This window comes from Schizophyllum commune (assembly GCF_000143185.2).
Source record: "Schizophyllum commune H4-8 unplaced genomic scaffold SCHCOscaffold_8, whole genome shotgun sequence".
NCBI lineage: Eukaryota > Fungi > Basidiomycota > Agaricomycetes > Agaricales > Schizophyllaceae > Schizophyllum > Schizophyllum commune.
Window position 1 is genome coordinate 599,149 of NW_026089545.1, and position 27,046 is coordinate 626,194.

Genomic DNA, 27,046 nt, shown 5'->3' on the forward strand with positions numbered 1-27,046 from the left:
TTCACGGGCAGCATGAACCGCCCTTTGGGCGCATTGAGTACACGTGACACCACTCAGTCCCAAAATGGAAGGTATTCAAGACCGTTTCAGGTAATCCGGCATTCTAAAGATACTCATTTCTTCTAGGTCACTTACTTTCATCGGCGTGGACCCTGCGATTTTCCATCTTGCACATATGTGTGATGGAACGGAACCACGGAGCGCCTACCATCCTGAGTTGTCTGCTGCACGGTCTTGACCCAGCTTTCGATCGCCACGAGGACCGCGTAGTCGGATAAATCCCTACAAGAACTGCGTGGAGTATATCCGACTTGCCCTTCATTCTCACTTCACTCGGGGCATGCACCCTTATCGGCTTGTTTGGTAGGGCTGCCTGTGAGTGAAGATGAAGGATTGTGGACAAGGTGCCTGCTGATCACCTTGCGACATTGCTGACCATGTTGGATCATTGCGAAGTTGGACTCCGCTTCCCACGAGCTTATATCATTGATTTTTTGTTCCTACTCCTTCTCTTCTCTTCTCAGCCCAAGCACGAGCTTCCTACCGACGATCTTCAGTCGAGTCCTGTGCATCCGCCGACTGAGTTACGGCTTCGAGCAATCCCAGGCGACGCTCTCAGCCATATTCTTGCCTCAAACTTCAATGCAGGCATCGGCATTGGCCCGCGTCATTTGTAAACACCCACCGCTTGCGACATCCGGCACTGGACGGTTCACGGACCCAGCACTGTTCCGTGAGCGCTCCGAGTTCAGAAAAGGCGCGCTTTATGTTGAATCTGACGAGTACAAACAGCTTCGAACGAGGAGAAACCTCTTGAATTGAAGGCCCACCCGATGAAACTCACCTCCCTCAGCTCTTTTGTGCCGCTCACGACGGCCTGGCTCTCAAAGACGGTCCTCAGATCAGGGCCTTGCAGAGCGTATCAGCCTGACCCGCATGCACACCGTTGTTATCATTGGAAACGCTACGACTCGCGCACCTCGCCATCATCGAGCATCATCGCCATACATACACTCCGAGCGCGCCCTATAAGTACCCCATCCATGATCCGCGGGGGGTTTCCTGCTAGTCTCTCGCCTCCCCCTTCTTCACTTCGTGCTCGAAGATGGCTCCGTCTGCATGGTCTCTTGGGCTCGTGGGCACGCTCGCTACGGGCGTCGCCATCTACTCTGTCCTTACCAAGAAGGACCAACTGCCGTACCCGCCGGGGCCGAAGGGCGCACCCATCATCGGAAACATGAACCAACTGCCACACGAGGAGCCCTTCAAGACGTACACGGAGTGGTCCAAGACCTACGGGGAGCTCATCCACTTGACCGCGCTCGGCAAGCACATCGTGATCGTGAACTCGGTGCGGACGGCAAACGACCTGCTGGAGAAGATGTCGCGCATCACCTCCGATCGGCCTGGGAATACAATGATCAAGCTGTAAGCATCTAGACTGCGAAACAGGGTTAGAGAGCGTTAACAACCCATCAGGATGGCCTGGGACGTGAACGTCGGCCTGAAGCCGTACGGCGATGACTGGCGCCGCAGCCGCCGCATCTTCCACCAGCAGTTCAACCTCCCCGCCATACCCAAACTCCACCCCGTCATCCTGCGCAAGTCACGCGAGCTCCTGCGCAACCTCCAGGCCGAGCCGACCGAGGTCATCAAGCACTTTGAGTTGTGCGTACTCTTCGGACTGAAGGCGTAAGCAGCCTGAACGAAGACATATCCTGAACGCCGTTCTCCAGCTATGTCGCATCGGCGGCGATTTACTTGACCTACGGGATCGAGATCATGGCGGACCACGACAAGATCATGGACGCCACGATCAGTGCCATCCGCATTCTCGACGACGCCATTTTGCCTGGTTCCCAGCTTCTGGACCTCATTCCTCCATGTACGGCCTGAAACTCTGTACGTGGTGATTCGGGAGCTAATGCTTATCCTCGCAGTGCGCTACCTTCCGGAATGGTTCCCGGGCGCGACGTTCCACCGCACAGCAGCCAAGTCTAGGCAGCTGGTGAAGGAGATGCGCGAATTGCCCTTCAACGTAGTGAAAGAGCGCATAGTGCGTTGCCCAATAACAAGCTGTTACACTCCATTGACGCTGTGCAGGCAGAGGGTACGGCACCGCCATCGTGGGCGAAGGAGCTCATCGAGTCTGCAACGAATGAGGAGGAAGAGAAGTACGCGGAGGGCGTCACCGCGATGGCCTTCTCTGGTTCGTACATTTGACTGCCCGCGTAGACGCAGTACTGAGCGAGCATCCTCAGCCGCGGCCGACACGACCAACTCCACCCTGCGTTCCTTCTTGCTCGAGATGGTGCGGCATCCCGAGGTCCAGGCTCGCGCGCAGGCCGAGATCGACGCCGTCATCGGCGAGCGCCTCCCAACCCACGATGACCGCCCGCACCTCCGTCCGTAGACCTCCCTCGGCACCCTCCGCCTCCCACTGACCCTGACCCCTCGCCCAGCCTTCATCGACGCGATCCTGAAGGAAGTCATGCGCATGCACCCCGCCATCCCGCTCGTCACGCCGCACGACACCACGCAGGACATCATCTACGAGGGCCAGTTCATCCCCAAGGGCACCTCCCTCGTCGCCAACACGTGGTGCATGGGCTACAACCCGGAGATGTTCCCCGAGCCCGAGGCGTTCAAGCCGGAGCGCTACCTCGAGCCCGAGCTGCTCAAGCAGGAGCCGTTCACGTTCGGGTTTGGGCGCCGCATCTGCGTGGGGAGGTATCTGGGCGAGGCGGTGATGTGGATCGCGGCGGCGTCGGTGCTGGCGTGCTTCACGGTCGTGCCGCTGAAGCGCGATGGGAAGGAGGTGCCGATCAAGGGCGATTATTGCGGGTTCATGATTCGGTGAGGGCTGGCGATTGCGGTCGTGTGAAGACGAGCTGCTGACCATGTTCACAGTCATCCGGCACCATTCGAGTGCATGCTCGTGCCCCGTAGCGAGGCTCATATGGAGCTCATCAAGAACGCGCCCGACGTTGCCGCGTAAAAAGGCCAAAGGCGCAACCCATAGCACAGAATCAGGATCTGCATCTGGACATCGACGGACACCACTGCATATACTGTACAGGGTGTTTGTATTACAAGGGTTCAACCATATGGATTGTAGATTAGCAACTGGGGAAAGCATCATAGATTCGCTTTGCACAGATGACTGACGTCGGAAACAGCTATGCTGCAAGACTTCCTCCTCTCGGTGTTGCGCAAATACTGCACGCGAGATGGCCAGGGGCATTAATGCTGTGTACCATGATGCATGATGTACGATTAACCGACTATAGCATTGCAGATACAGGAGCCACTCACAAAGTACAAGCCAAACAAGACCATTCTATATCCGCTTCAGCGGGAGGGGTAGAAGCTGAAGACGCGACCGGCGGGGATCTCGAGGCTATACTTGATGCAGCGCGCTCGGAGACCGTACTCATCACAACGCGCTCGGTGGCCGCACTGGATACAGCGCACTCGGAGGCCGTACTTGATTCAGCGCGCTCGCCCTTCCTCGCTTGCGGCCTGCCACCCAGCTTGCGCGTCGCCTCGTTCTTGACGGGTGCTAAGCCGACGGCTTCCTTCTCCCGCAGGTCAATCTCGCTCTGGACGAGCTTCCCGAGGCCGATGGAGGCGGGGGCTTTGCCCTTCGTAGCGGATCCCGAGGCCTTGGAAGTAGGGGTCCGCGTCGACTTGGAAGTGGGGGTCCGCGTCGACGAGGATGCCGGCGGAGAAGGGCCGGTGGGATCGGTCGCCGAGCCGCCGGGCTTCCCAAAGATGAAGTCGTCTGCGTAGTCGTCCCACGAGATGATTCCTTCTACTCCATCACCCCCATCTTCAGCCTCTTTGAGTCGTTGCCGGCGCTCGTAATCAGTCTCCTCGATGCGGTCCTCTTCGTCGGAGTCGGAGTCGATTTCAAGGACGTCTGGGGATGGTTCCGGAGGGGTGGTGGAAGCTGAGGAGGCTGCGATATCGGTTGTTGAGCATATCGTGCTAGCGCCATCAGAGCTGTGCGACTGACCAGCCGACCCCTGCAATCCCCGCAGTCTCTTCTCGATCGCTGCCAGGCGCTCCTCGCGGGCTGATTTGCTATAGTGCTCGTCAGCCCCTCATAACCCACTTTGGTGTGTTATCCTGAACTATAACCCACCTGGCAGCCTGCTTTCTGAACCCCGCGCCCTTCCCGCCCGCTTCACCCAGCGTCGCGCCTTCACCTTCGAAGGCATACTTCGATGTCACCCGCGCGCCCGCCTTGCGCCTCTTCGCCGTCTGCCGGCCGGTGTGGAGGGAGGCGACGGTTTCTCGAGGGCGGCGGGGCCCACCGCGGCGACGCCGTATGGCGGTTGGCCGTGTCCGGGATTGGGCGCCGCCGCACTGGGGGAGTGGAGGTCAGCAGGATAAACGGAGACGAAGGAAGTTGATGAAAGTTCAGAAGGGGTAGAGAAAGGAGGGAGGGCGTACCATATACTCAGGCATGTACTCGCTCGATGCGACGCCCTGACCCTCTATTTGGGCCGAGTCGCCGAGGCGGGTGCCGGAGGACCAGTACCCTGCATGCGGTTGATGAGTGAGCGGAAGGTGGCAGCGTCAGGTAGGTCGCACCATCCCCGTAATAGCCCCGGTCTTGCAAGCTACGCACCTCGATGCGAAGCTGCTTCCAAAGCTTTTGGAAGTCGGGCCCGTGGTTCATGTGCTAATTGAACGTTAGACAGAGCGAACACGTCGAGCCAAGGTAGGCTTGCCTTGATATGTGCTAGCTGGAAAGGGTCAAAGGGAGGTCAAAAAAGTGAAGGTAAAAACTTACTTCATGGCAAAGGGTACTCATGATGAAGTGAGTTGGCATGAACGAGCCGTCCGGTCTTCGTAGAACGAGCTCTTCTCAGTGATTGCGTCAGCTGCAAGGCCTCTGCGTGCGCGAAGTTGGGCATACCTATCGTCTCTCCAGCGTTCCAATTTCTGCCTAGAAAGACCTTGTTGTGCTCGTACTGAAGTTCGTAATTATTCAAGATTCTCTTGACCTGAGAATCGTCAACCATACCTCTTCCAGACTGTTCACAGCGAAGCCATGATCTTTCATGACGGGGCGCACTTGAGCGGCAAGGGCGAGTAGCAGCTGTCTAGCGCTCTCCCGGTCCTCTTCGCTGTGAGCATGAAGAGCAGAGATGAAGTTGATGTGAGGGTTCGGATTCGTTTCGCGTTCGTTCAAGCGCAGGTGGACCATAATTCACAGCTCAAGACCGAGTGAGCGAGAGAGAACCTGAGATTAGGGGCAAGTGAAGTTCGTCCGTTCGAGGATGACCGAAAAGTGGTGTCTCCGAAAACAATCCAAGCGAGCCGCTTGTTATAGCCGGGCACAGAGCGAGAGTAGGTCCCGCCGCACGCCAGTTACTGTACTGTGTGACTGTCAGGAACAAGACGCGTACAGGCGCGGTCACATGACTGTGACGCAGCAATCGAAGGGAACAAATATTTGTTCCCTTGACGATTGTCGCGGACGTACATCATTCCCTCAGGCAGACGCAGTCCTCAGACGCTCTCCTGCTGCAGACTGCCGAAGTGGGAGCAGTCACCACAGCACTTCGACATCCTCGGAATAACGAACCTTATCTTCTTGTGGGTCATGCGTTGATCTCGCCGCCGGCAATGTCGATAAGATGACTCGCGGCGTCGAGCAGGGCTAAAGCCGCTCAGCCTGCCCATTGCTCTTCCTCCTTTCCGACTGTCACGCACGATGCAGGAGAAGACCGAGCTTCCCCTCGCTTTGCAGCCACCCGCTGCGCGCAAGAGCCCCAAGATCACCCTCGGCCGCATCCTGCTCGCCACTAGCGCCTTCGCGCTCCTCGCCTTCACGCAGGGCTCCGCAGTTGTCACTCCCTTCGTCGATCTATGGCAGGACGCGCCGGCGCAGTGCCCGCAAGCGGGGACGCTCGCGCCGATCAAGAACGCGGAGGTGTACACCAAACTTGGGGAGGTGCTTGGGAAGAATGAGACGCGCGCTCGCGCGATCGAGTGGCTGGGTGGCGCGGTTCGGGTCCCGTGAGTATCGCCCCCCTCCCCCCTTGCGTGCTCTGGCGCCTGTGAGAGCTGACTCGACGATGTGCCTAGGACGGAGGTGTACGACGGGCAGGACGAGATCGGTGTCGACCCGCGATGGGATGTATTCCAGCCCTTCCACGACTACCTTGCCGAAGCGTATCCTCTAGTGTGCGCACAGTCCTTCCCTTCTGTGTTATGAATGCTCAATTGGCTGTGCTTCGCAGTCACTCGAAGCTGAAATTGACGAAGGTCAACACGTACGGCCTTGTCTTCGAGTGGACGGGCAGCGATTCGTCACTGAAACCGATATTGCTTGCCGCGCATCAAGGTGTGTGTCTGCATACCTCTGGTCTCCCCCAATTCTGACGCAGTGCAGACGTTGTACCCGTTGAACGCCGCACGGTAGACGAGTGGACGCACCCTCCGTTCTCGGGCTACTATGATGGTAAGCTGACTTCCTCCTTGCTACATACGATAAACCTCATCAAGCTTCACAGGCTACAAACTTTGGGGCCGCGGCTCCAACGACGACAAGAGCGGCCTCATCGGCCTCATGTCCATCGTCGAGCTCCTCCTCGAGCACAGCTTCACCCCCACGCGCACCGTCGTCCTCGCGTTCGGCTTCGACGAGGAATCCTCCGGCCTCGAGGGCGCCGGCAAAATCTTCGACCACCTCTACTCCGTGTGGGGGCCCAACTCCTTCGCACTACTAGTAGACGAGGGCGGCGGGTACGTGGAGGAGTACGGCACGACGTTCGCGACGCCGAGCGTGGCGGAGAAGGGGTACATGGACACGAAGGTGGAGGTGCGGACGCCGGGCGGGCACTCGAGTGTGCCACCGGCGCATACGAGTATCGGGGTGTTGGCGAGTCTGTTGCGGAGGTATGAGGAGGAGCCGTTTGGGGTGGAGTTGGTGAGTGGGAACTCTCTTAGACCCTAAGGGTTATAGCGTTGTCTCCTAACCGGTACTGCAGACCCGCGACGACACCCTGTACAAAACCTGGCAGTGCTATGGCCAGCACGGCGCGCAGGTGTCAGCGCCGCTGCGTGCGCTGATCAAGGCGTCGCAAAAGTCGAACGCGGCACTTAAGGGGCTCGAGAAGATCCTGTTCCAGAACAAGTTCTACAAGAGCATGATCCAGACGACGCAGGCGATCACCATGTGCGCTTTCTGCCCTTTAGAAAGGAATCTAAACTAACTAGCACTCGACAGGATCAACGGCGGTGTCAAGTCGAACGCGCTGCCGGAGGAAGCTTACGGGATCGTGAATCACCGTATCTCGACTCAGAGGTGTGTATATCTACCTCCAACGTATCGTCCAAGACCGAGCCTGATTCCCTGCCAGCTCAACCTCTCAAACCATGGACTTCGACACGAAGCGCCTCGCCGCGCTCGCTGAGGAGTTCAACCTCACCTACACCGCGTTCGATAAACAGGTGTCCAGCGCAGACGCCCTGTCTAGCGCAGACGCCCCCTCCTCCGGCACCCTCACGCTGAGCGCCGCCTTCACCACGCCGCTCGAGCCCGCGCCGGTGACGCCGACGACGCTCGACTCGGCCCCGTGGCGCGTGCTGTCGGGCACGATCAAGACGACGTTCAACGCGCAAAGGGGGATCGAGGGCGCGGATAACATCATCGTGGCGCCGGGGATGGGGACGGGCAATACTGGTGAGTTGGGCTGTCCGTTGATTGATTCGGCGAGGCCGTCCTTGTGTTCCTTCGGGGCGCTTGTGTTCCTTCGGGGCGCTTGTGCTCCTTTAGGGCGGCCAGGTACGCCTCGTATATGGCGTCAAATGCTGAAGGCGTTGTTCTTCAGATACGCGCTTCTACTGGGATCTCACGCCACATATCTTCCGCTACGCGCACCAGAATGGTGGGAAGGATGTAAGCACGGGCGGTGGGCTGGATCGTGGCGTGCATACGGTGAATGAAGGTATGTGTGAGGTGTTTGGAGGTGGAAAATGGCACTGACCTGCGCTACAGCGATCGTCATTGACTATTGGATGGAGCAGCTGCGCTTCTTCATGACGCTCATCCTGAATGCGGACGAGAACGACTTGTAAAGGGACTCTATGGTGTACTCATCTGCCTGCATACACTAGGATGCATCTCAGCTACCTGTATACCATCTCGGGCGACACAAATGCTCTGGGTGACGCTGTAGGTCCATAAGAACGCGATCACCTGATTGTCTGACCGGCCAAATCACACTGTGATATCGTATCGCGCCACTGAGCACTTCATCCGAACCATGATGGCGACGGCGCGACGCGCACAAATACCGACGGCCTCCCTATATCTTATCGGCGCCGTGCACGGGCAGGCTGAGGTCCCTGCTTCTTGTCCCTCACTCCCACGAATCAGACGGCGATGGGAACGAACGAAATGCGGGAGGTGCACGTCGCTGGCAGCAAGGACAATATACGCAGCAGCAAGGACACACAGCCGCTGCTGCCGACCGCGGTGTCGGAGGCAAAGCAACAGAGTGGATGGACTGGGAAGGCGTATCTACGCTTGCTGGCGTTCGTACTCGCCGCGGCTCTCTTTGGGCGGAGCGCGCTCTACTCGAGCCAGGCGGAGAGGACGCTGGCGATCGAGGCGTCGGCGAAGGCGTACTGCGCGCAGCCAGATGCGCTGTACCCCACGAAGAACGCGGCGCTGTATGACGAGCTCGATGGCACCTTCGGCACGCCGAAGCTGAAGGAGAGAGCGATCGACTGGCTTGGAGGGGCGATTCGCGTGTCGTGCGTATACCGGCTTTGCGCAATCTTGCGCATGTACTAATCATCCCTAACCAGTACCGAGACGTACGACGACCTGGACGAGGTTGGGCAGGACCCGCGCTGGGAAAAGTTCGGGCCGTTCCACGAGTACCTTCTGAAGGCATTCCCTCTTGTGTATGTGTCGTTTTGGGTGCGCGTATGCGTGGTCTAACCTCCCATCAGACACTCCTCCCTCAAACTTACAAAGATCAACACCTATGGACTTCTGTACGAGTGGCCCGGCACGGACGACTCGCTTAAGCCTTTCATCCTGCTCGCGCATCAGGGTAAGCCATTCCGCGCTACATCGCTCACTATACAGCCAATCTGATCATCGACCGCCCCAGATGTCGTCCCAGTGAACCCACAAAGTGTAGATGAATGGACGCATCCACCCTTTTCCGGGCACTTTGATGGTACGCGAGATGCTATCGAGGTAGCTGGATGCTTACCAAGACCCCGCAGGCGAGAGGATTTGGGGCAGAGGCGCTAGTGACGATAAGAGCGGGCTCATCGGGACCTTGTATGTTTTCATGACGCTTACGACGTGCTCGTCCGTCTGAACATACGTCCAGGGCTGCCGTCGAGCTGCTAATTGAGAAAGGCTTCAAGCCAACCCGCTCGGTTTTCCTAGCCTTCGGCTTCGACGAAGAGTGCGGCGGACGCAGGGTGCGCAATTTCCTGCCCCTCTACTTTCCAATAAGTGACAAGGCTCCCAGGGCGCGAAGCAAATCGGGAAGTACCTCCTCGACAAGTACGGCGAGGACTACTTTGCGCTGCTCATTGACGAGGGTGGTGAGTACCCTGCTCTACTCAACTACATCTACACTTCATGCTGAAGAGAAAGCCCCAGGTGGCTACGTCGAACAGTTCGGCACGGTCTTTGCTACGCCGGGGATTGCGGAGAAAGGTAAGGTGTTCTTGCGCGGGTCGCCGATCTCAAGCGCACAAGCATGATCTCTGTGCTCAACGATCGACCAGGCAGCATCACCATCCGCTTCGAGGTCGACTCGCCGGGCGGGCACAGTTCGGTGCCGCCGCCGCATACGTCGATCGGGATTTTGGCCCAGCTCATCGTGGCTTTTGAGGATCAGCCGTATGGTTCCACTTTGGTGTGTACTTTGCTCTCTATCTGCGCCCGTCCCTGCCTCCTGCTCAGCAACCTCGTTGTCTCCTTCTGCCGAATAATCTCGTTGTCTCCTTGTGCCGAGAGGTCTGACTGACGACTCGTGTAATCACGGTACTAACGATCCCTGAAGGTCCGCGACCACCCCATCTACGCCGACTACCAGTGCTACGCCGAGCACGGCAAGGAGCTCGACGCGTCGCTCAAGGACCTGATCAAGAGGTCGGCGACGGACGAGAAGGCGCTGAAGGAGCTGGAGGATTATGTCTTCAAGACGAACAATTTCCACAAGGCGTCGCTGGGGACGACGACGGCGGTTGATATGTGAGTGTGAGCTGTTTTTGGGGTCTGTGGGCATTCGACGATAATTGGGCGCTTGATGATTATGGGTGCTTTATGATTATGGGCGCTTGATCATGCGCCGCCCATTCGATGATGAGGCGGCTTGCTGACATGCTCGCAGCGTCGGCGGCGGCGTCAAGTCGAACGCCCTCCCCGAACAGGCCTTCGTCGTCATCAACCACCGTATCTCGACCAGCAGCAACTCCTCTGCCATCCAGGCCGGCGACATCGCCCGCGCCCGCCCCATCGCCGAGAAGTTCAACCTCACCCTGGAGGCCTTCGGCGAGACCCTTTCCGACTCTGCGTACCCGTCCTTCGGGAAACTGGTCATCGGCTCCAAGGACCAGTTCTTCCTCGACCCCGCGCCCGTCACGCCGTTCTCCGCGGACTCGAATCCGTGGAACCTGCTCGGCGGGACGATCAAGGCGGTGCACGCGGCGCAGGTGGGCGAGGATATCGTGGTCGCGCCGGGGGTGCCGTCGGGGAATACGGGTGAGTGTGGCCCTCATCCTGAGATTTGGATTGGAAGATGGTGTGGGCTTGTGTATGAGCTGTTGACTGATTCCGCCTTGCAGATACGCGGTTCTACTGGGACCTGACGCCGCATATCTTCCGCTACAACCACCGGAACTCGGGCACCGGAGGGGGTCTGGCGTCTGGCGTGCACACCGTCAACGAGAGTGAGTGGTCTGCGATGGTAAATATTACAGGAGAGGGCGCTGACGCCGCTGCCACAGATATCGAGGCAGACGATTTCCTCGAGATCATCAGGTTCTTCACGACCCTGATTCTGAACGTGGACGAGGCGAGGGATATCTAGATGCTGTAGTGATAGTCAGTAACACGAGAAGAGAACAAATGTACTTTCCCCTCCAAAACCAGAGCCTGACAATCTAATCTCTTCCCAATGCCCGTGTCACCCAAAGTGGTCGTCAAAATTCGTGATTTGTTTGTTTCGCTATGAAAACAGATGCCCATGCTAATTGTATCTACTGGTAAGTTACGGAACGTATGTAGGTAGGTAAGGAGGTAGCTAGTAGGTAGGTATGTATGTAGGTAAGTAAGTACGTAGGTAGGTAACGGAAGCAGAAGAATGACGGTACAGTAATAATGGTACGTAAAAATTGCTTTGACGAAAGCGCATGACGAGACGGACAAACACGGTAGCTACTACAGACGAGGATATTGGCTTGGTTGGGTTGACGAGAGGATGAATGAGCGCGCCAAGAAGGGAACGATGCAACGAGATTCCGGGATGAGGGTTGCAAGACACCGAGCCGCGGGGATACAGACAGACAAACGCCAGGTAGAGGGAGACGGGAGACAGACGGTAGGTAGGTAAACAGACAGGTACGTACGATGAAAACAAAAGGAGAACACAGCGTAGGGCGGGGCTCGGGCGGGTAGATAGCTAAGCAGACAAAATATATTGGGTTGGACACACTACTTCAAACACCATACCGCGCGGACAGACGTTCCTGGATGACGGGCGGGAAGGAGGCAACCTGGGCAGCCCATGCGGCCTCATCCTGAGCCTTGAAGCTCTGGAGGAGATGCTGGAACATGCTGTTCAGCTCCGCCGATGGCTGATTCCACCGCACAATGGCGTTGCAGAACCAGAGGAGGCACTGATAATATTGTGAGTACAGGCGGAGGGGGGACAGAGGGCGACGACAAACCTTCGAGATGCCCGCAGGGTTCGCCTGCACGAGAGTGCAGAGACCACGGAACGCAGAGTCCTTCTCCTCGTTGTCGCGGATCTCGTACAAGGCCTGGCACCAAGCTTGAGCGAATTCGCCCAAATGCGGCGCAACCAAGCTCGGGTGCATCAACCCGATGCGCCCTATTGAGACTGCAGCGTTCTCATGCAAGCTGCGCGGCGCCTTCGGGTGCAGCAATATGGGCACCAATCGCTGGATCAGCGGTCCGACCCATTGCGCAAACTCGGGGTCCTCTGCATGAACGTCAGATAATGTACCGATATAATATTGTCAGTAGGCACTCACCCCGCCCATACCGCAGCGCAACCTCGCCCACCGACCACGCCGCATTGTTCGACGCGCTGATGAACTCGAACTTGGGCTCCGGATCGAGCTGCATGATGAGCTCCGACATGATATTCGGCATGTGCGGCCGGAGCAGCACGAAGCAGCTCATCGCCATATCGCCGACGAGCGCGTACGCGGACTGTCGCACAGACGCCTGCGGGTGCTTGAGGCAGATGGTGATCAGGCTGAGCAGGTTCGGGTTGCCGGCGTTGATGAGCGGCTCGAGGGACATGCCGAGGCCCTGAGTGAGGCCGGATAAGAGGTCGAGCGCAACGACGAGGAAGCCCTTCTCGGGCTCCTCCATGTCGGGATTCTGCTGGTAGGCCTGGTACTGAAGGAGGGAATGGTGGATGATGCTGCTGCATCGCTCGAAGACTGGTGGTGCGTATGGGAGGAAGCCCGAGCCCATGGCGATGGTCACCGACGCCAGACACTAACGAACATATCAACATCGGCCGTGATCAACTCGTCACAGGACTTACCTCCAACAAAGGGATGAGATCCTCATCATCATCCCGTAACTTCGCCCAGCGGCCAGTTAATGGCGGCATCAAGATCTCCACATATGTGGGGTTCTGCAGAGCGCGCCCGACGGCGTCCGCAAGGGTGCCGATGGCGTCGTACAAGATCAGCATGTTCTTATGCTGGTACTTGTCGAACGCAAACACCAGGTTGCGTAGTATGGGTTCCAAATACGGCACGAGCTCGATGCCTGCGTCCTCCTCGAGTGTAGCAAATGCGCTGCAACCCGCCTCTTGCACTCGCTTGTTGTTGTCGAGCACCATGCGCAGAAGCTTAGAGCGACGTAAGTACGGGATGAAGGAAAAGCGGGATACAGTGGACTCACCCCTTCCATTGTCGGAACAAAGTACTGGGACTTGTGCTCCGGCGAGATGGGTTGCGTGACCCAGCTGGCATACCGCCCAAGGGTCCAGCAGGTTATCGACCGCACGAGGGGCTGTAGATCGTCAGCCAGGCATACCCAGACAGAGCGCGGTCAGCTGACCTTGGGGTCGTTGAGCATGCCTATGAGGTACGGGATCAGCGTTGGCAGATGCGGCTCGATCGCGTCGATACAGCCTGTATGAAGTGTGATGAGCTTCTGCAGATCGTGTCAAAAGCTTGTCTGTCGCGCACCTTCTGCCATGGCGCCTAACGCGAGGATCCCGCTCTCCCGCTGCAGCCAGTCGTTGCTCCATAGCTTGTCCTTCAGCGGGCCAAGCAGGACATTCAGCAGTTCCGGCCCGAAGCGCACAGCGAGGACGTCGAGCGCTGCTGCGGCGCACTTCCGGAGGTTCCACTCCGTCGACATCTCGTCGGCGAAGTCGTCGTCATCGAGGTCGTAGTCATCCTCGTCCTCGTCATCCAGCGTCTCCTCCCCGTAAGCACCGATGCGCTTGGGCTCGCCGTTCACGCCGGGCGCATCGCTGCCGTCGTGTTCGTAGCCGTGTGACTTGCCGCCATAGAACCGGGGCTTGATGTCCGTTTCTTTATCCGGCACATGCGAGTCCTCGGTATCGCCTTCGAGCCATAGAAGGTCGTCCTCGCCATAGACCATACAATCGAGTAGGACCGGCGCGACCTTGCCTAATAATGGCTGGAGGTAGACGGAGAGGTCCGCGTCTTCCGCGAACGTGAGCCAGAATTCGCACGCCTCGAGCGCCACGTTCTCGTTCTGGTCCTTTGTCGAGTAGAGCATGTACTCGGCGACGTTGACCATCTCCGGCATGAGCTTCTCGGGCCGTGCGGCGAGGAGGAGGACGAGCGCTTGGCACACGTGGCGGCGGACGGAGGGGTCGTCGTCAGACGCGCGCTTGAACAGCGTGGCAATGAAGAGATCGACGTGCACATAAAGGGATTGGCAGTTGGTGGGCACAAAGTAGGAGAGGCAGGCGACCGCGTGTGAGCGCATCTTGGCTGATGGATGGTCGGCGAGGGAGAGGAACTTGGGGATCATGTAGTCGAGGGGGCGTTGGCCCGAGATGTCAACATCGAGCTTGCGAGGGAAGTCTTCGCAGGCCTTCTCGAGCACGTTGAAGGCAGCCTGTGACGGGTGTTAGTAGAGGTCATTGAAATCAGCTTTGCCACGCACCTCCTGCTTGTCGAGGTCCGGGGAGTCCAGGAGGTTAACAAGCGCGGCGAGACACTCCGGCCAGTTGCGGGGTTCCAGGACGCCGAGGAACGCGACGACGTCCTGTCCAGCCGCATTGCGGACCATGATCGAGTCATCCGTGAACGCGGTGAGCACCGCGGACTTGACGTAGGCCATAACTTCGGGCGACGCCATGAGGATCAGGCGCGCATTGTTCTTGAGCAGGTAGCCCGCAATCGAGCGGATCCTCTCTTCCTCCTGGGTCATGGCGGAGAGAATATAGGCCAGATAGGCTATATACTCTGGAGAACGCGTGAATTCATTGAGGCGCTGGAAATGAAAGTAAGCATCTTGCCGCCACCGAAGCTGGCGGGCGTACGAAGGTGATGTTTTTCTGGACCTGGACGTTCATGTCCGTCGATTCATGGATCGTGGTCAGGATTTGTTGAAGACCACCCGGCTCCGGTGCCCAGCTCGCCATCTTGGAGGATATACGCGTTCAGAAAGGTGTGAGGGAGAGATGGTCGGCGTCAAACATAAAACCCCCGCTATTTTTCCTTGTTTGTTCATCAACGGTCATCGCCGGTCACTATTTGATCCTGTTTGCTCTCTATTCTTTCTGCTTCTTTTGCAGCTATGAAAGGTCGCAATTTCGGTTCACGACCCCCTTCACGACAAGAACTTCACAAAAACAACACAAAACCTCGAAAACAACAAGAAACCCGCGAGTGCACAGCCCGGACGGCGTGTGCGTGGGCAGGCGGCACGCACCCGACGGATCGACGACGAACAACACACTGAATGCAAGCGCGAGCTGATCTTCCTGATCACGCCAGCCTTCACCCTAGCTCTGCTTCTGGCCAACTTCTGGTTCGTTCATCGAAGCCCCCGGAATCCCCGCAACAACGGCACCCTTGTCACCCCGCCACGCGAATTAATGCCCCGGTCATCCGGCGGGTCCCTTCATAGCGAACCTCGTAGCGAACGAACCTCTGAGCGAACGAATCTCGCGTTTGGTAAGCCCAAACATGCGTAAGGATCCCTGACAAAAGGCCGCCACCGCCACTGAACATTGAATGGGATCCTTGTCGTCGCCGAGCCCGACTCGTCTATATAGGAGTTGCCGTGCCGGACGCGGGCGCAGAGTCCGCGCTCCCTGACGGCGACGGTAATCCTGCAGCTGGTCCCAGCCGCATGTAGCTCTCCAGAAATTTGCGCCACGGCCCTTTCGAGGGTACGAAGTGACCTGCGAAACATCGATCGATTTCTTCTATGCAAGAAAGAAGAAAAGCAAGGAAAATCGAAGTAAGGTAACGTACCGCCATCATGGAGTTCGAGCCGGCCATTCAGCGCGACGTCCACTAGCGTCTGACTGCGCTCCGGGATGACTACGACGTCGTTGCGGCCGATGACATGCAGTGTAGGCGTCGAGTACCCGGCGCCGTAGGTTTCTGCGAACAGAGGATCACGGACTTTGAAGCCGGCGACGTTGATGCAGAATTCTCTGCGTTCGTCAGTCACAAATGTGGCGCGCAAAGGAGTCGTTCGACACATACAATGGCGGGTGCGGTGGCTTCCCGTCGACGAGGAAGGGAGGATACGTCTCCGGTCTTTCCAACTTAAAGTTTTGTATAAGCGCTTGAATTACAGCGAGTGCATGCGAGTCGACTTACCAGCGCAGATATGAGATTCGCGAATGCTGCCCCTTGGCTGAACGCCGAGGTTGTGAGAGTGACTCTCAACAAGGATCAGACGCAATTTACCTAAAGCCCAGTACGCCCTAAACAATTGCATGTTAGTCACTCCACAAACCTTCGCCACAAAAGCGATAAACTACTCACATCGAACCGCCTTTTCTGCAGCACCTCCTTGATCACCGCGATGGAGTTCTCTATCCCAACCGCCTTGTCAGACGTCGGATCCTTCTTCCACCACCCGCGCGGTACCATTGAGGCGTCCGTAGCCACCTCCGCTGCGCCAACGGATGCGAGAGCTGCTTCCTGCGAAGAATGATAAGCATAGGAGAAGAGGAGCAATGTTAGTGGCGAGGAAGAGAAGCACTGGCGAGAAGAAGTGATGAAAATCTCATATAGCTAGAAGACATTGTGTATAGTAGAGATCCCGCCCACGCACCGTACTTTCCACCTTCGTCGCCGTATTCTGCGGGAAGCTCCCTGCAATGTCGGCGGGCTCTAATATGAGGGGCGCGTCTACGAAGACTACCACGAAAAGAGTTCATTTACGCATACCCAACAAATGCAAGGTAGTTGCACTTACCAAACTCAACGTCCTTGCACTGCTTCCGGAGCGCGCCTATCTTTCCTACATCAGTGAGTTGGCTTACAATAGAGTTCGTCAGACTGGACTGACTCGCTTGCTGAAGATGGCACCGCTCTGACAGTAACCGTGCAGGGCGAGGACGGTGCGCGTGGGGGCCATAGTTGGTGCACGCGAGCCTAGAAATGGGATAGTCTATAGAAGATGGATAACTTGAGTAAGGGTTAGAGGCAAGTCATGGACTTGGGCTCGGGCCGTACCGAAGATGCGCACGTGGCCCCGAATGTCGTGTCACGCTCCGACCTTGGCTTTCTGCGTCCGCCGCGTCCAATTTCACCGCTCAACGCCTCCGGAACCCTCATATCCACTTACCGCGGACTTCTAAACTTCACCTACTCGCTGGATCTCGCGGCCATTTTTTTGCAGCAATGTCTGCATGTTGTAACAAACTCGCCGTCTTGGGCTTGACTTTCTTTGGGCTGCTGCTGGGTCTTGCGAGAGCAGAGATAAAGATTGGGAACACCACCATTGATAGGGTGCGTTGCTGGTCTGCTGTAAATGCGAGCGGGAATGCTGATTGTTTGCTTGCAGACAGTGCAATTGCGCACGCACTCATTATACGCTCCTTATATTGACCAAGACCTGCAAAACCGGTGCGCTATCCTGCTAGATGGCATTCAGCGCTCGGCCTGACACGTACTTCCCTCAGATGGTGGGATTTTGGCGGAGATGCATACATCGTACGCCGCGCTTCACCACATCTCTGATCGGTCCCTCATTCCGTCGCAGAACACCAACAAGCACGTTCGGTTAACGCGCATGGAGCCTTCCGAGATGGGCTGGCTATGGTCACGACTCCCCCTTACCGCCTCGAACTTCGTCATTGAGGTCGAGTTTAAGGTATACAAGCGTTATACGCATCGACCCATCCCCCACTCACATGAACCCGGCAGATCGGTGGCTCCAAGTCACATTTGTATGGCGACGGCATTGGTGTCTGGGTCACCAAGGAGCGCGCGGTGGAGGGTCCGATATTTGGCAACGGGGACCGCTTCGAAGGACTGGGTGTCATGCTCGACACGTACGCCAACTCCCGGCACTCGTACGCCTTCCCACGCGTCTCGGGCGTCATCCTCGACGGAAAGACACCCTACGACTACGCCAACGACGGTGATAGCCAGTCGATCGGTGGCTGCTCAGCAAATTACCGCCGCGCCAAGGTCGCTACCAAGCTCAAGATCACGTACGTGAAGGAGAAACTGCTCGACGTGAAGATCCAGTACAAGGGCTGTGCGTGACTTCAACTTTCCGACTCGCCAGCCGCTCACCTACAGTTGCAGGGGACGAGTGGACGGACTGCTTCCAGGTGCAGAACGTCAAGCTGCCGACCGCGCCCTACATCGGGTTCACCGCCATGACCGGCGACGTCGCCGACGCGCACGACATCATCTCCGTCACCTCCTACTCCGCCGTCCTCTCCAGCCCGAACAGCTCGCGCGACCGCCTTGGCAAGCCGCGCCTGCCGAACCTCAACAAGAAGGGCACCTGGACGGGCCTCTTCTTCAAGGCCTTCCTCGCTGCGGGCGTCTGCGTCGGCGCGTGGTACGGGTACAAGCAGTACAAGCGCAAGCAGCGGTACACGGGCTTCGGCTCTGGCTTTGGCCCGGGTGTGCTGGGGGGCAAGAGCGGGCCGTTTGGCGGGCTTTATGGCGACGCGAAGCGGTTCTGAGGCTGCGTATATGGCGTATATAGTATTTATGGGCGTTCGCAATGCTTTCCTGTGCGCGGTGATTCTCAGATCGAGTGCTTCTGGTAAGATTTAACAGATGTTTTGCATGCATTGACCACGAGATTTCCATATAAACTTGTGCCCCCCACTTACTGACAACCCTTCTTAGCTCAGTTGGAAGAGCGTCAGACTGTAATTGGATAAAAATCGCGATCTGAATGTCGCCTGTTCGAACCAGGCAGAAGGGATTCTTTTTGCTCTTTCTCCTTCACCGTCACTGAACTCAGCTGCTAACTTCGCCATTTGTCGCACTTCTTCAGCAGATCCTCTACACCACACTGGGCACGGCGAATTTCATATCATCTACCATCTCCGCGTACATCCATCGCAGGATGGCTGCGGTACCCGAACTGCTCTTTTCACAAGACGGTGGCAGGGGCATCCTAGAGCATATCCGCAAAGAAAATCTTGACTTGTATAATCGTCTCCATTCCATCGATCACGATGCTCGGTTCGTGGATGAGGTACACAAACATCTCCCTAGTCTTCCGCTCATACGTGAGTAATCACAACTAGTTATCATAAGTGCCCCAAATTCAGTAAATTTTCCAGCAAACTTGCGATGCGGCGCATGGTACACGAGTCCATCTATCGTGAGTAGAGGGACGTTTGTTCGGTAACTCCTTCTCGTGAATCATCTATCCATTAGGCAATGGACACGCCTGCATATTTCAAGTCCACCGATGGACACACGAATAACTGGAGCTTCAATCTTCGCCGCGCCAATCTGCATCTGCTTCCCCTGATCGTGGAGAAGGGAGGGTAAGCACCCGTGCTCCTTTCCTACCTCAATACCCTCTCTAACGAGCCGTATAATCAGGCTTGTCCTCGTTGACTCGACTCGCGCGGGCAAGCGCATGCCAGACGCCCTGTCAAAGACCGTGCCGATCTGGTGCAGCGTCATCAACCGAGCAGTCCTGAAGAGAAGTCCTGGAGTGTACGAGCGTCGAGACTCTTGGGATACAGCACTGTATACGCCGCTTTTGGTCGTCAGCCGGCAAGAGCACGCTCAAATTGAGGAGAAACTAGATCGATGGGCGATCGATCTTGCCGTAGGCCCTGATTTTGCTCACCCAAGAATTTCCTCGTTCTCTAATGTTCTCTCAGCAATCTTCGTTCTCTCTACCCGATCTTCCTCTGCCCTTACGTCCGGTGTGGATCACGCCGGCGTCCTCGACTTTTCCCTCTTTGAATGCCCTTCAAGTCGACGCGCTGCCCATCATCTGCGTATCTGCATCTCGTCAAGTCGAGAATGGAGTCGAGAGGCGGGGAGACGGCTTCGCCTACGTCCAGGGATCTGGAGACGATCACGAACTGTGGGGAAAGGTGAGCGCTGTAATTCACAATGTGATATGCCCTTTGCTGACCTCAGGCAAGGGTTTAACGCCCGCGATATTTTGGAAGCACCATCGAGAAATTGTCGCTGCAACAAGAGACGAGCTGGCGCCCCTCGTAGACAGGTTATGCGCTGCCGTGCCTGCGCGTCCCGGCGCATCACGCACAAGACCGTCACCCGTAGAAAAGGTCTCCGGGCGCATCTTGGTCTGCGCGATTGACGACCTGCCTCTAGATGGCGACTCAGTCGCTGCGAACGAAGGGCAGGAGGATATGGCTTACGTCCTCGTCACACAAACCCGCCGGCCATTGCCCGTCTCAACCAACACTCGCGTCTACTCCATGACTTCCAAAAATGCACAGATGGAATACCTGAAGGCTGTCTTGCCGCAGGCGACCTCTTTTATCAGCTCGGCGCTGTCGGCCGGCAAGAATGTATGCATCGCATGCGACACAGGAGCGGACTTGGGCGTGGGTGTCGCCGTGGCTGCCCTCCAGCTAAACTTCGACGACGAGGGGCGGTATTCGCCATCATGTAAGTACGCTGACACGGTCATAGCTCGAATGCTAAGTCCTTCCTATAGCAAATTGCGATCTTGACAAGAAGACAATCCGGCGACGGCTGGAATGGGTCATTGCCAGCCGTCCTCAGGCCAATCCGTCTCGCACGACCCTGAAGCGAGTGAACGAGTTCCTGCTCTCCTCTCCCGCGTTCAGGACGGCCTCAGCATAGCGGCTACGCTGTGAATAGCCTTTTGAAGCAGAGTTGTACATCAAAGGAAATCTGGCGTACATGCCAAGCAGCAGCGTCACCTCCAGTGTGCACATTTCAGGAAGCGCATCGCCGTATGACTTTGAGGTGGCGAAGTGGTATTTGAAGGGGTTCTCTCCAATTGTAGGGTATGAGGAAAATGTGTCAATGGGGATGGCGTGTCGTGTCGAAGACCCTGAGACAATCGTATCGAAAACGGAGGCGCAGCGGCTCGTCAAATTGAAGGTACAATGTCTCATAACGAACGAAGCTGCGATCAGTACCGGGAACATAGGCGCAAGAAAGACGAAAGTACAGGCCAAGGTAGATTTGAAGTAAAGCGTACATTTGTGGCGGCAACTGCCGAACGGTAACGGCAAAGGCCGGGCTTAGCGATCGTTTCCTCTGAGCTCATCTGTCCCATTCGCATCGCTGCTACTCAGCGCTAGCGCGAGAGAATCAGACTGCAGAACGCTTGATTGAGTACCGGCTCTGATGTCGGGGCTGTCCTAACAGCAATCTGACTCCACCAACCCCGTTGAAAACAACCCTCAAGCGTCCCTCTCGAGTTTGCCGTGATAGGGGAGGCCGATTCCCTGCTGCCTGCACCCGAGCGCCTCGTACGCATGAGAACGGCTACCCTCCTCCCATCTCAGGGCCGGTGATACACAACCTCCGCACGGAGGGTTCGAGCGACGGCCAACCACACTTCGTTCGCGCTTCTGTACTCCTGCATGCTCCATCCCTTCTAGTGACAATGGAGGGGGAGCAAGGTGCGTGCCCTCTTACAAGTGATGTATGCTCAAGGTGCCGCAAACAGGGTCGTCACCCGTTCGTCGCCTACGAACATGCGATCCTTGTGCGGCCCGCGATAGAGGCCTCGTTGGGGGCTGCCGTGACCAACGTGTACTTCACTTACAAGAAGGTAGATTCGCTGACTTCGCTCTATCACTTCCCCCTCCATCTTCCCATGGCGCAACCCTCGATCCATGAACAGAACAGCGTCCTCCAATGTGGCGAGGCGTCGGCTTCTCGACGAGATGACACGTTTTATCTGGACGTCGTAACTTTCCGAGTGCGTCGAGGGCTTTCACGACGTCCTCGATGTACTGACTTGTTTCCAGGTATCAGATACCCTTTTCCGTGTCCCTCGCTATGCTTTCGAGGGCGGTTCGGCCGTCTTCGCTTCCATGTTCACCCTTCCTCCTGGCCAAGGACTGGATACGGAGGGCTGCAGCGACGAGCACCCCGTGGTTCTGGAGGGTGCGACTGACGAAGAATTCCGACAATTCCTACGGATACTGCTTCCTAGGTGCGTAGTGTATATCATCGTGGTCAACGACGCAAGTCTGATATCGCCCCAGAAACGCCTTACGACCCGATAACGACTTGACGCAGGAGCAATGGACGGCTGTCCTCAAACTGGCGACCATGTGGGACTTTGACGACGTCCGACAGCTTGCGGTTTTGAAGATGGGGAAGATGGACATGACTCGCGACCAGCGCTTTCGGCTCGGGCGAGCCTACAGCGTAAGCAAGGTGCGTGCGGCCTGCGTCAACTCGTCATAGATGAAGATAGCCCTGACAAACAGCTCTCAGTGGTATCACGGCGTTCTGAAAGATATCGTTCAGCGAGTCGAGGCTCTGACAAAGGAGGACGTCGATCTGGTCGGCATTGACATCGCGCTTGGGATCGCGTCGAATAGGGAGCGGATTGCGCCGAGTATCTACGGTCAGTGGCTCTACGAGGAGAGGAGAAAGGTACCCTCGACAGTGTATAAGGAAGGGCTTCCATGTGCTGTTGAGCAGCTCGTTCGTGATTTCTTCCCTTTGGACTAAACGAGCTTGTGTGATGGATGCTACGTGCATATTGATGTCGTATCATAGCTCTCCTTTGTATCAGTATAACTTACACTATGTATTCCTGAGCATGCATGTTGGCAATGACTTTGTGTAATCCTTCTGGGACTCAAATGGGTGGAAATTGCGGAAGCAAATATACTCCCGCTGATCACACATGTGGGGAGAAGATTTCCCAGAATGGCAGTCCTTGTTGCCCAACTCGGGCACCGGTTCCGGCCCGACACCGACAATAGGCGCCCGGAGCCTCCGGCCGCGCATAAAAGGCTGAGCGCTCTTCCACGGCCGCAGAACATACCTTGGTCTCGTACCACCACCGACCCATGCGCGGCCCACCACTTCGCGTCCGCCGTCGTCGTTCTACACGACCACGGCGACGCTCAACTCTTGGCGGCTAAGCGCCATCGCCACATAACTTCACAACCTCACCCGCGCCGCCGTCGCGCTCACTTCTCTTCTCAAAGTAGCTCACCAGCATCGTCAACGGCGAAGCCACTCACCTTTGTGGTCTATGGGTCCCCCACGCGCCATGACGGCCCATGTAACCGGGTGCGTGCCTCGACGACGCCCCCGCGCCCCTCAGCTCTCCGTGAATGCGTTGGCTGTGTGGGCCCGTGGGCGGAGGGGTGCGTAGCCGTGGGAGTGACAGGATACCGGCCAGCGGACGCCGCCACGATAAATCATACCTTGAACGGGTGTGTGAGGGCGAGGGGGAATGTCTGCGTAAGCGCCGGCGGGGTTGAAGCACGATCGTCCGGGGCGGTGCTGCTGGGCGCTTGAGGAGGGTGTGGGCCGTTGGCAAGAGGCGACGTCCTACTCACGAGTAGGGCGGAAGGGTAGCAGTATCTGGCGTCGAAGGAGGTACGCGGTCGCGCTCGCCACATATCGCATGTCGCTGACAAGGATACTCCCCAGGTCTTGTCAGCATCCTCGAGCGCAAGCCTTCCCGTCCCCTTGGCAACCCTATCGCGTGCTCACTGTAACCACACAGACTTGCCACGAATCCATGCCCTCAAGGCTTAATCGAAGGCTGACTTGAGCGGTCATGCGACTATGCAACCGTAAGTATACTGTGAACATCGCAATGCGCATGCTCACCTTCGCTGACAGGCCTAGCACTGCTGGCACGTACGACCGCACCTTCGAAGTCATGCATCTAAGCGTCCAACTCTGCTCCCGTCGCGAAGTACGTTGTGCACCAACTGTAAGTCCAACTTCGTATCCTCGTTTGCACTTCGCTGATAACCTTGCAGGGCTTCGTGCCACGGTGCCGCTGCCTTCTTATATGTACCCACCGTCATGTACACCCCCATGCCACACTATGCACCTGACATGCACACCTTGCGAGACTTCATTCTCGGATTGAGCTTACAAATACACATTTTATCATGTTGCTTATCTTTTTACGCCGTAGAGCTCTTGCCCGCGATCCTGCCGAACACTACTGCCTCAAGCAGCGACGAGCCGCCGAGCCTATTGCGCCCGTGGACGCCGCCGATCGCCTCGCCAGCGGCGAAGAGGCCAGGAATGGGTGCGCCAGATGCGTCGAGGACGCGCGCCTGGTCGTCAACGGTGATACCTCCCATGGTCTTCGATGATGAGCTTAGTTGGAAAGCTGGAGAGAAGCAAAAGTGAACACGCACGTAGTGGACGACAGGCGTCATCTGCGCTACCAGCAGCGGCTCGTCAAGGGTGTAGGTAGCGTTGTCGAAGTTGCCTGTTGCTTGCTCAGTACCTCGAGTACAAGACGGTGGATTGCAGCACTCACTCTTCCCGAAGGGGTCCTTCTCGCGTCCGTCGGCATACGCCTGATGCGACTTGAATGTGGCCTCGAGAGAAGAGAGCGAGAGTCCCGTGTCTTGCGCCAGCTCCGCCGCATTCTCATACCGCTTCATCAAGCCCTTAGACTGGTAGAACTTGCCTGCAAATACATCAGCCTTCCACCCACGTCTAACCCATCATCTCCACTCACAATGCGCCTCCAACGCCGCCGCCGCCTGCGGGTTCAACAGCAGCCTAATCGGCGCCTCCGCCTTCTGCATCGCCGCCGTCACCGCGTCCCTCCGATCCAGCTCATTGACGAAGCGTGCCCCATTCTTGTCGATCAGGAGCCCGCCGACACCGCGGAGCGCCTCCGCGGCGAGGAACTTCGTCTTCGCGTCGGGGTCCTTGGGGTCGACGAAGCCGGTGGGGTGGACTTGGACTTGGTCCATGTCGCAGAGGGCGCCGCCGAGGGAGGCGGCGAGGCGGTGGCCGTCGCCGGTAGCGTGATCGCCGTTGGTGGTGGGGAGCGCGGTGAGGTCGGCGCGGTGCTGCGCGAGAAAGCCGCCGGGGGCGAAGTCGGCGGCGTAGCCTCTGAGGGAGAGATTTAGTACATGAATGAGAATGAAGCAGGCGTACGCACCCAGTCGCGATCACCACAGCCCCATGCTCGGTGCGCCTCTCGCCGCCGACCTCATACTCGACGCCCGTGACGCGTCCGCCGTCCTTCAGCAACGCCGTCACCTTCGCGTCCTTGACGATTTGCGCACGGTCTGACTTGGCCTCCAGCGCCTTCACTAGCGCGGAGGTCATCGCCCAGCCGGGCGCGCCGCCCTTTCCACGGTGCGTGCGCGGGATGCTGTGCCCGCCGAGGCGGGTGACGAGGGAGAGGTCAACGCCGAAGGTGTCGACGAGCCATTGGAGGGTGGGGGCAGAGTGGTCGGTGAGGGCTTTGATGAGGTGGGGGCGAGCGAGGTCGCGCGCGGAGGCCTCGGTGTCGCGGTAGCTGGGTGGAAGTTAGGATGAAAGGATGTGGGAAGTAGGGCATGTACACACAAGGCCTCGGGGGTGTCGATAATGTTGTTAGCTTGCTGGGCAGGAGTGCCGGCGCCGTTGATTCCCGAGCTGGCCTTCACTGAATTTCCCCCTAGACTGCATTACAGGATCAGCTTCCCATCCTCCCCCTTCACATATACTGTTTACGCACGCAGGCTTCTTATCTAGCAAAACGACCGTGGCGCCATTCTCTAGCGCCGTATGCGCCGCACTCAAACCGGCGAGACCGCCGCCCACAACGATCGTTCGCGAGGTCGACATGGCTGCGTGTCGTGCGTACCGGACTGCGAAGTACGATATGGCGGCTATACTTACAGACTTGAGGAGGAAGGAGGGGCTTGTCAGACGCATAGCCGGCGATGGCGAGCGGGCACGCTTATAAGAGCGAATGGCACTCGGGGCCGGGCTCGACCGATTCCAGACAGTTCCTGGTCGACGAGGGTTGTGGATTGGAGGATTCAGGTGGCCATGGGCGACGATCTCAGGTCATACGGGCGGCCTTGGAAGGTGGCTCTGACATACTAGCCGTGCTCGCAAATAACGAAGGCCAGTCAACGGGGTGGATAGGAAGGAATAGCTTGTCCACTCAGGGAACCACAATGGTGACAGATTTCCCACGGGTGGTACCGTACTTGAGACGCACAGCTTGCAGCTTCCTGAGGGCAATAAAGCAGGGAATAGTTGGAGGGAGAGCTCAGATTCACTGCATAACATGAAAAGCACTGCATATACATAGGCAGAGACCACGAAGACCACATTTGCATGTTCTACGCGCCCAAGAGTACGTCCAGCGACAACGACCTCATGGAAGTCCTGCGGAGGGGGTTGTGGATGTCAGCATAGACTCGGAAAAGCGCTGTGGTATGACATACGGATCGTTGAACGGGACCATCGTTACAAGCCACAAAATGACCTGGGGCAGGCAATGTGGCATGACAACTGCTAGTGTTGCCCAGTGGCTTGGATCTGAGGGTACAGTCAGTATGCGGAGCATAGCAGGATGTAGCCAGTCGTACACTTCGTGATGTGCCGGCATGGTAGGGATCGTTGGCAGATGTAGGCCGCATAGGCCGTCCGCGAAAGACGATCTGGTGTGGCAATGAGTATAATATGTTATCGCGGGAGGTGGGAGTATTCTTGCGAGTAGCGTTGCCAACGACCCTGCAATAAAGTGAGCGACATGAACTATATGGCGAGCGCGACCACGTACCTCCTTCGACGCCAGACATTGCAACCCTTCCACCCTACTCGTGAGTAGGGCGTCGCCTTTTGCCATCAGCCCACACCCTCCTCGAGTGCCCAACAGCACCGCCCCGGACGATCGTGCTTCAACCCCGCCGGCGCTTACGCGGACAATCCCCCTCGCCCTCACACACCCGTTCAAGGTATGATTTATCGTGGCGGCGTCCGCTGGCCGGTATCCTGTCACTCCCACGGCTACGCACCCCTCCGCCCACGAGCCCACACAGCCAACGCATTCACGGAGAGCTGAGGGGCGCGGGGGCGTCGTCGAGGCACGCACCCGGTTACATGGGCCGTCATGGCGCGTGGGGGACTCATAGACCACAAAGGTGAGTGGCTTCGCCGTTGACGATGCTGGTGAGCTGCAATGAGGAAGAGAGTGAGCGCGACGGCGGCGCGGGTGACGTTGTGAAGTTATGTGGCGATGGCGCCTAGCCTCCGGGAGTTGAGCGTCGCCGTGGTCGTGGAGAACGACGACGGCGGACGCGAAGTGGTGGGCCGCGCATGGGATGGTGGTGGTACGAGACCAAGGTATGTTCTGCGGCTGTGGAAGCGCGCGCGGCCTTTTATG

General features: G+C 57.5%; 11 protein-coding genes and 1 non-coding gene across 12 annotated transcripts; 7 read left to right on the forward strand and 5 right to left on the reverse strand.

Moving 5' to 3' along the window:
• Nucleotides 1–916: 916 nt before the first annotated feature.
• SCHCODRAFT_02336307 (cytochrome P450) lies at nucleotides 917–3,175 on the forward strand. The gene is made up of 8 exons (XM_003030646.2): nucleotides 917–1,428; nucleotides 1,480–1,668; nucleotides 1,737–1,885; nucleotides 1,941–2,056; nucleotides 2,104–2,209; nucleotides 2,262–2,405; nucleotides 2,463–2,856; nucleotides 2,911–3,175. The coding sequence occupies exons 1-8, from the start codon at nucleotides 1,106–1,108 to the stop codon at nucleotides 2,996–2,998; spliced, it is 1,509 nt and encodes a 502-aa protein (XP_003030692.1). The 5' UTR covers nucleotides 917–1,105; the 3' UTR covers nucleotides 2,999–3,175.
• Nucleotides 3,176–3,179: 4 nt separating this feature from the next.
• On the reverse strand, nucleotides 3,180–5,218 carry SCHCODRAFT_02508955 (WLM-domain-containing protein; the record flags this gene model as incomplete). The annotated part of the gene is made up of 10 exons (XM_003030213.1): nucleotides 3,180–3,249; nucleotides 3,316–3,340; nucleotides 3,488–3,952; nucleotides 4,019–4,094; nucleotides 4,144–4,371; nucleotides 4,459–4,547; nucleotides 4,600–4,690; nucleotides 4,802–4,875; nucleotides 4,928–4,982; nucleotides 5,036–5,218. The coding sequence occupies 10 exons, from the start codon at nucleotides 5,216–5,218 to the stop codon at nucleotides 3,180–3,182; spliced, it is 1,356 nt and encodes a 451-aa protein (XP_003030259.1).
• Nucleotides 5,219–5,676: 458 nt separating this feature from the next.
• SCHCODRAFT_02630895 (carboxypeptidase S) lies at nucleotides 5,677–8,259 on the forward strand. The gene is made up of 10 exons (XM_050345635.1): nucleotides 5,677–6,033; nucleotides 6,103–6,201; nucleotides 6,258–6,361; nucleotides 6,410–6,478; nucleotides 6,531–6,946; nucleotides 7,008–7,195; nucleotides 7,247–7,324; nucleotides 7,380–7,702; nucleotides 7,851–7,967; nucleotides 8,018–8,259. Exons 1-10 carry the CDS (start codon nucleotides 5,729–5,731, stop codon nucleotides 8,095–8,097), a joined length of 1,779 nt encoding a protein of 592 aa, XP_050199136.1. The 5' UTR covers nucleotides 5,677–5,728; the 3' UTR covers nucleotides 8,098–8,259.
• A 110-nt stretch (nucleotides 8,260–8,369) lies between these two features.
• SCHCODRAFT_02630897 (carboxypeptidase S) lies at nucleotides 8,370–11,174 on the forward strand. The gene is made up of 13 exons (XM_050345636.1): nucleotides 8,370–8,778; nucleotides 8,833–8,931; nucleotides 8,980–9,083; nucleotides 9,144–9,212; nucleotides 9,262–9,319; nucleotides 9,372–9,465; nucleotides 9,516–9,591; nucleotides 9,650–9,706; nucleotides 9,778–9,908; nucleotides 10,056–10,246; nucleotides 10,386–10,756; nucleotides 10,840–10,944; nucleotides 11,002–11,174. Exons 1-13 carry the CDS (start codon nucleotides 8,420–8,422, stop codon nucleotides 11,082–11,084), a joined length of 1,797 nt encoding a protein of 598 aa, XP_050199137.1. The 5' UTR covers nucleotides 8,370–8,419; the 3' UTR covers nucleotides 11,085–11,174.
• A 538-nt stretch (nucleotides 11,175–11,712) lies between these two features.
• Nucleotides 11,713–14,885, reverse strand: SCHCODRAFT_02702745 (ARM repeat-containing protein; the record flags this gene model as incomplete). Its single annotated transcript, XM_050346962.1, has 9 exons — nucleotides 11,713–11,892; nucleotides 11,944–12,218; nucleotides 12,271–12,745; nucleotides 12,795–13,106; nucleotides 13,160–13,270; nucleotides 13,319–13,392; nucleotides 13,450–14,356; nucleotides 14,405–14,734; nucleotides 14,784–14,885. The coding sequence occupies 9 exons, from the start codon at nucleotides 14,883–14,885 to the stop codon at nucleotides 11,713–11,715; spliced, it is 2,766 nt and encodes a 921-aa protein (XP_050199138.1).
• Nucleotides 14,886–15,354: 469 nt separating this feature from the next.
• Nucleotides 15,355–16,885, reverse strand: SCHCODRAFT_02630902 (uncharacterized protein). The gene is made up of 9 exons (XM_050345637.1): nucleotides 16,775–16,885; nucleotides 16,682–16,721; nucleotides 16,538–16,623; nucleotides 16,246–16,404; nucleotides 16,168–16,184; nucleotides 16,078–16,114; nucleotides 15,961–16,022; nucleotides 15,724–15,908; nucleotides 15,355–15,650 (listed from the first exon to the last, which is right to left on the reverse strand). Exons 1-9 carry the CDS (start codon nucleotides 16,841–16,843, stop codon nucleotides 15,514–15,516), a joined length of 792 nt encoding a protein of 263 aa, XP_050199139.1. The 5' UTR covers nucleotides 16,844–16,885; the 3' UTR covers nucleotides 15,355–15,513.
• Nucleotides 16,886–16,990: 105 nt separating this feature from the next.
• SCHCODRAFT_02630903 (legume-like lectin) lies at nucleotides 16,991–18,471 on the forward strand. Its single transcript, XM_003030644.2, has 6 exons — nucleotides 16,991–17,217; nucleotides 17,273–17,334; nucleotides 17,391–17,421; nucleotides 17,471–17,581; nucleotides 17,635–17,971; nucleotides 18,022–18,471. Exons 1-6 carry the CDS (start codon nucleotides 17,110–17,112, stop codon nucleotides 18,408–18,410), a joined length of 1,038 nt encoding a protein of 345 aa, XP_003030690.1. The 5' UTR covers nucleotides 16,991–17,109; the 3' UTR covers nucleotides 18,411–18,471.
• A 98-nt stretch (nucleotides 18,472–18,569) lies between these two features.
• On the forward strand, nucleotides 18,570–18,658 carry SCHCODRAFT_t152. Its single transcript has one exon. It is a non-coding gene; the product is annotated as a tRNA-Tyr (tRNA).
• Nucleotides 18,659–18,666: 8 nt separating this feature from the next.
• SCHCODRAFT_02336568 (initiator tRNA phosphoribosyl transferase) lies at nucleotides 18,667–20,399 on the forward strand. The gene is made up of 8 exons (XM_003030643.2): nucleotides 18,667–18,968; nucleotides 19,023–19,063; nucleotides 19,120–19,232; nucleotides 19,291–19,522; nucleotides 19,578–19,796; nucleotides 19,848–19,985; nucleotides 20,041–20,340; nucleotides 20,390–20,399. The coding sequence occupies exons 1-7, from the start codon at nucleotides 18,803–18,805 to the stop codon at nucleotides 20,149–20,151; spliced, it is 1,020 nt and encodes a 339-aa protein (XP_003030689.2). The 5' UTR covers nucleotides 18,667–18,802; the 3' UTR covers nucleotides 20,152–20,340; nucleotides 20,390–20,399.
• A 590-nt stretch (nucleotides 20,400–20,989) lies between these two features.
• On the forward strand, nucleotides 20,990–22,517 carry SCHCODRAFT_02630911 (uncharacterized protein). Its single transcript, XM_003030642.3, has 4 exons — nucleotides 20,990–21,631; nucleotides 21,681–21,868; nucleotides 21,921–22,095; nucleotides 22,156–22,517. Exons 1-4 carry the CDS (start codon nucleotides 21,314–21,316, stop codon nucleotides 22,393–22,395), a joined length of 921 nt encoding a protein of 306 aa, XP_003030688.1. The 5' UTR covers nucleotides 20,990–21,313; the 3' UTR covers nucleotides 22,396–22,517.
• Nucleotides 22,518–22,940: 423 nt separating this feature from the next.
• Nucleotides 22,941–23,890, reverse strand: SCHCODRAFT_02630913 (uncharacterized protein). Its single transcript, XM_050345638.1, has 5 exons — nucleotides 23,670–23,890; nucleotides 23,527–23,620; nucleotides 23,408–23,477; nucleotides 23,332–23,352; nucleotides 22,941–23,277 (listed from the first exon to the last, which is right to left on the reverse strand). Exons 3-5 carry the CDS (start codon nucleotides 23,461–23,463, stop codon nucleotides 23,097–23,099), a joined length of 258 nt encoding a protein of 85 aa, XP_050199140.1. The 5' UTR covers nucleotides 23,464–23,477; nucleotides 23,527–23,620; nucleotides 23,670–23,890; the 3' UTR covers nucleotides 22,941–23,096.
• SCHCODRAFT_0257792 (Flavocytochrome c) lies at nucleotides 23,820–26,816 on the reverse strand (the record flags this gene model as incomplete). Its single annotated transcript, XM_003030210.1, has 13 exons — nucleotides 26,444–26,816; nucleotides 26,375–26,394; nucleotides 26,250–26,321; nucleotides 26,106–26,199; nucleotides 25,966–26,046; nucleotides 25,877–25,889; nucleotides 25,385–25,517; nucleotides 25,234–25,329; nucleotides 24,821–25,183; nucleotides 24,389–24,771; nucleotides 24,185–24,337; nucleotides 24,060–24,133; nucleotides 23,820–24,005 (listed from the first exon to the last, which is right to left on the reverse strand). The coding sequence occupies exons 1-13, from the start codon at nucleotides 26,507–26,509 to the stop codon at nucleotides 23,820–23,822; spliced, it is 1,734 nt and encodes a 577-aa protein (XP_003030256.1). The 5' UTR covers nucleotides 26,510–26,816.
• Nucleotides 26,817–27,046: the final 230 nt, after the last annotated feature.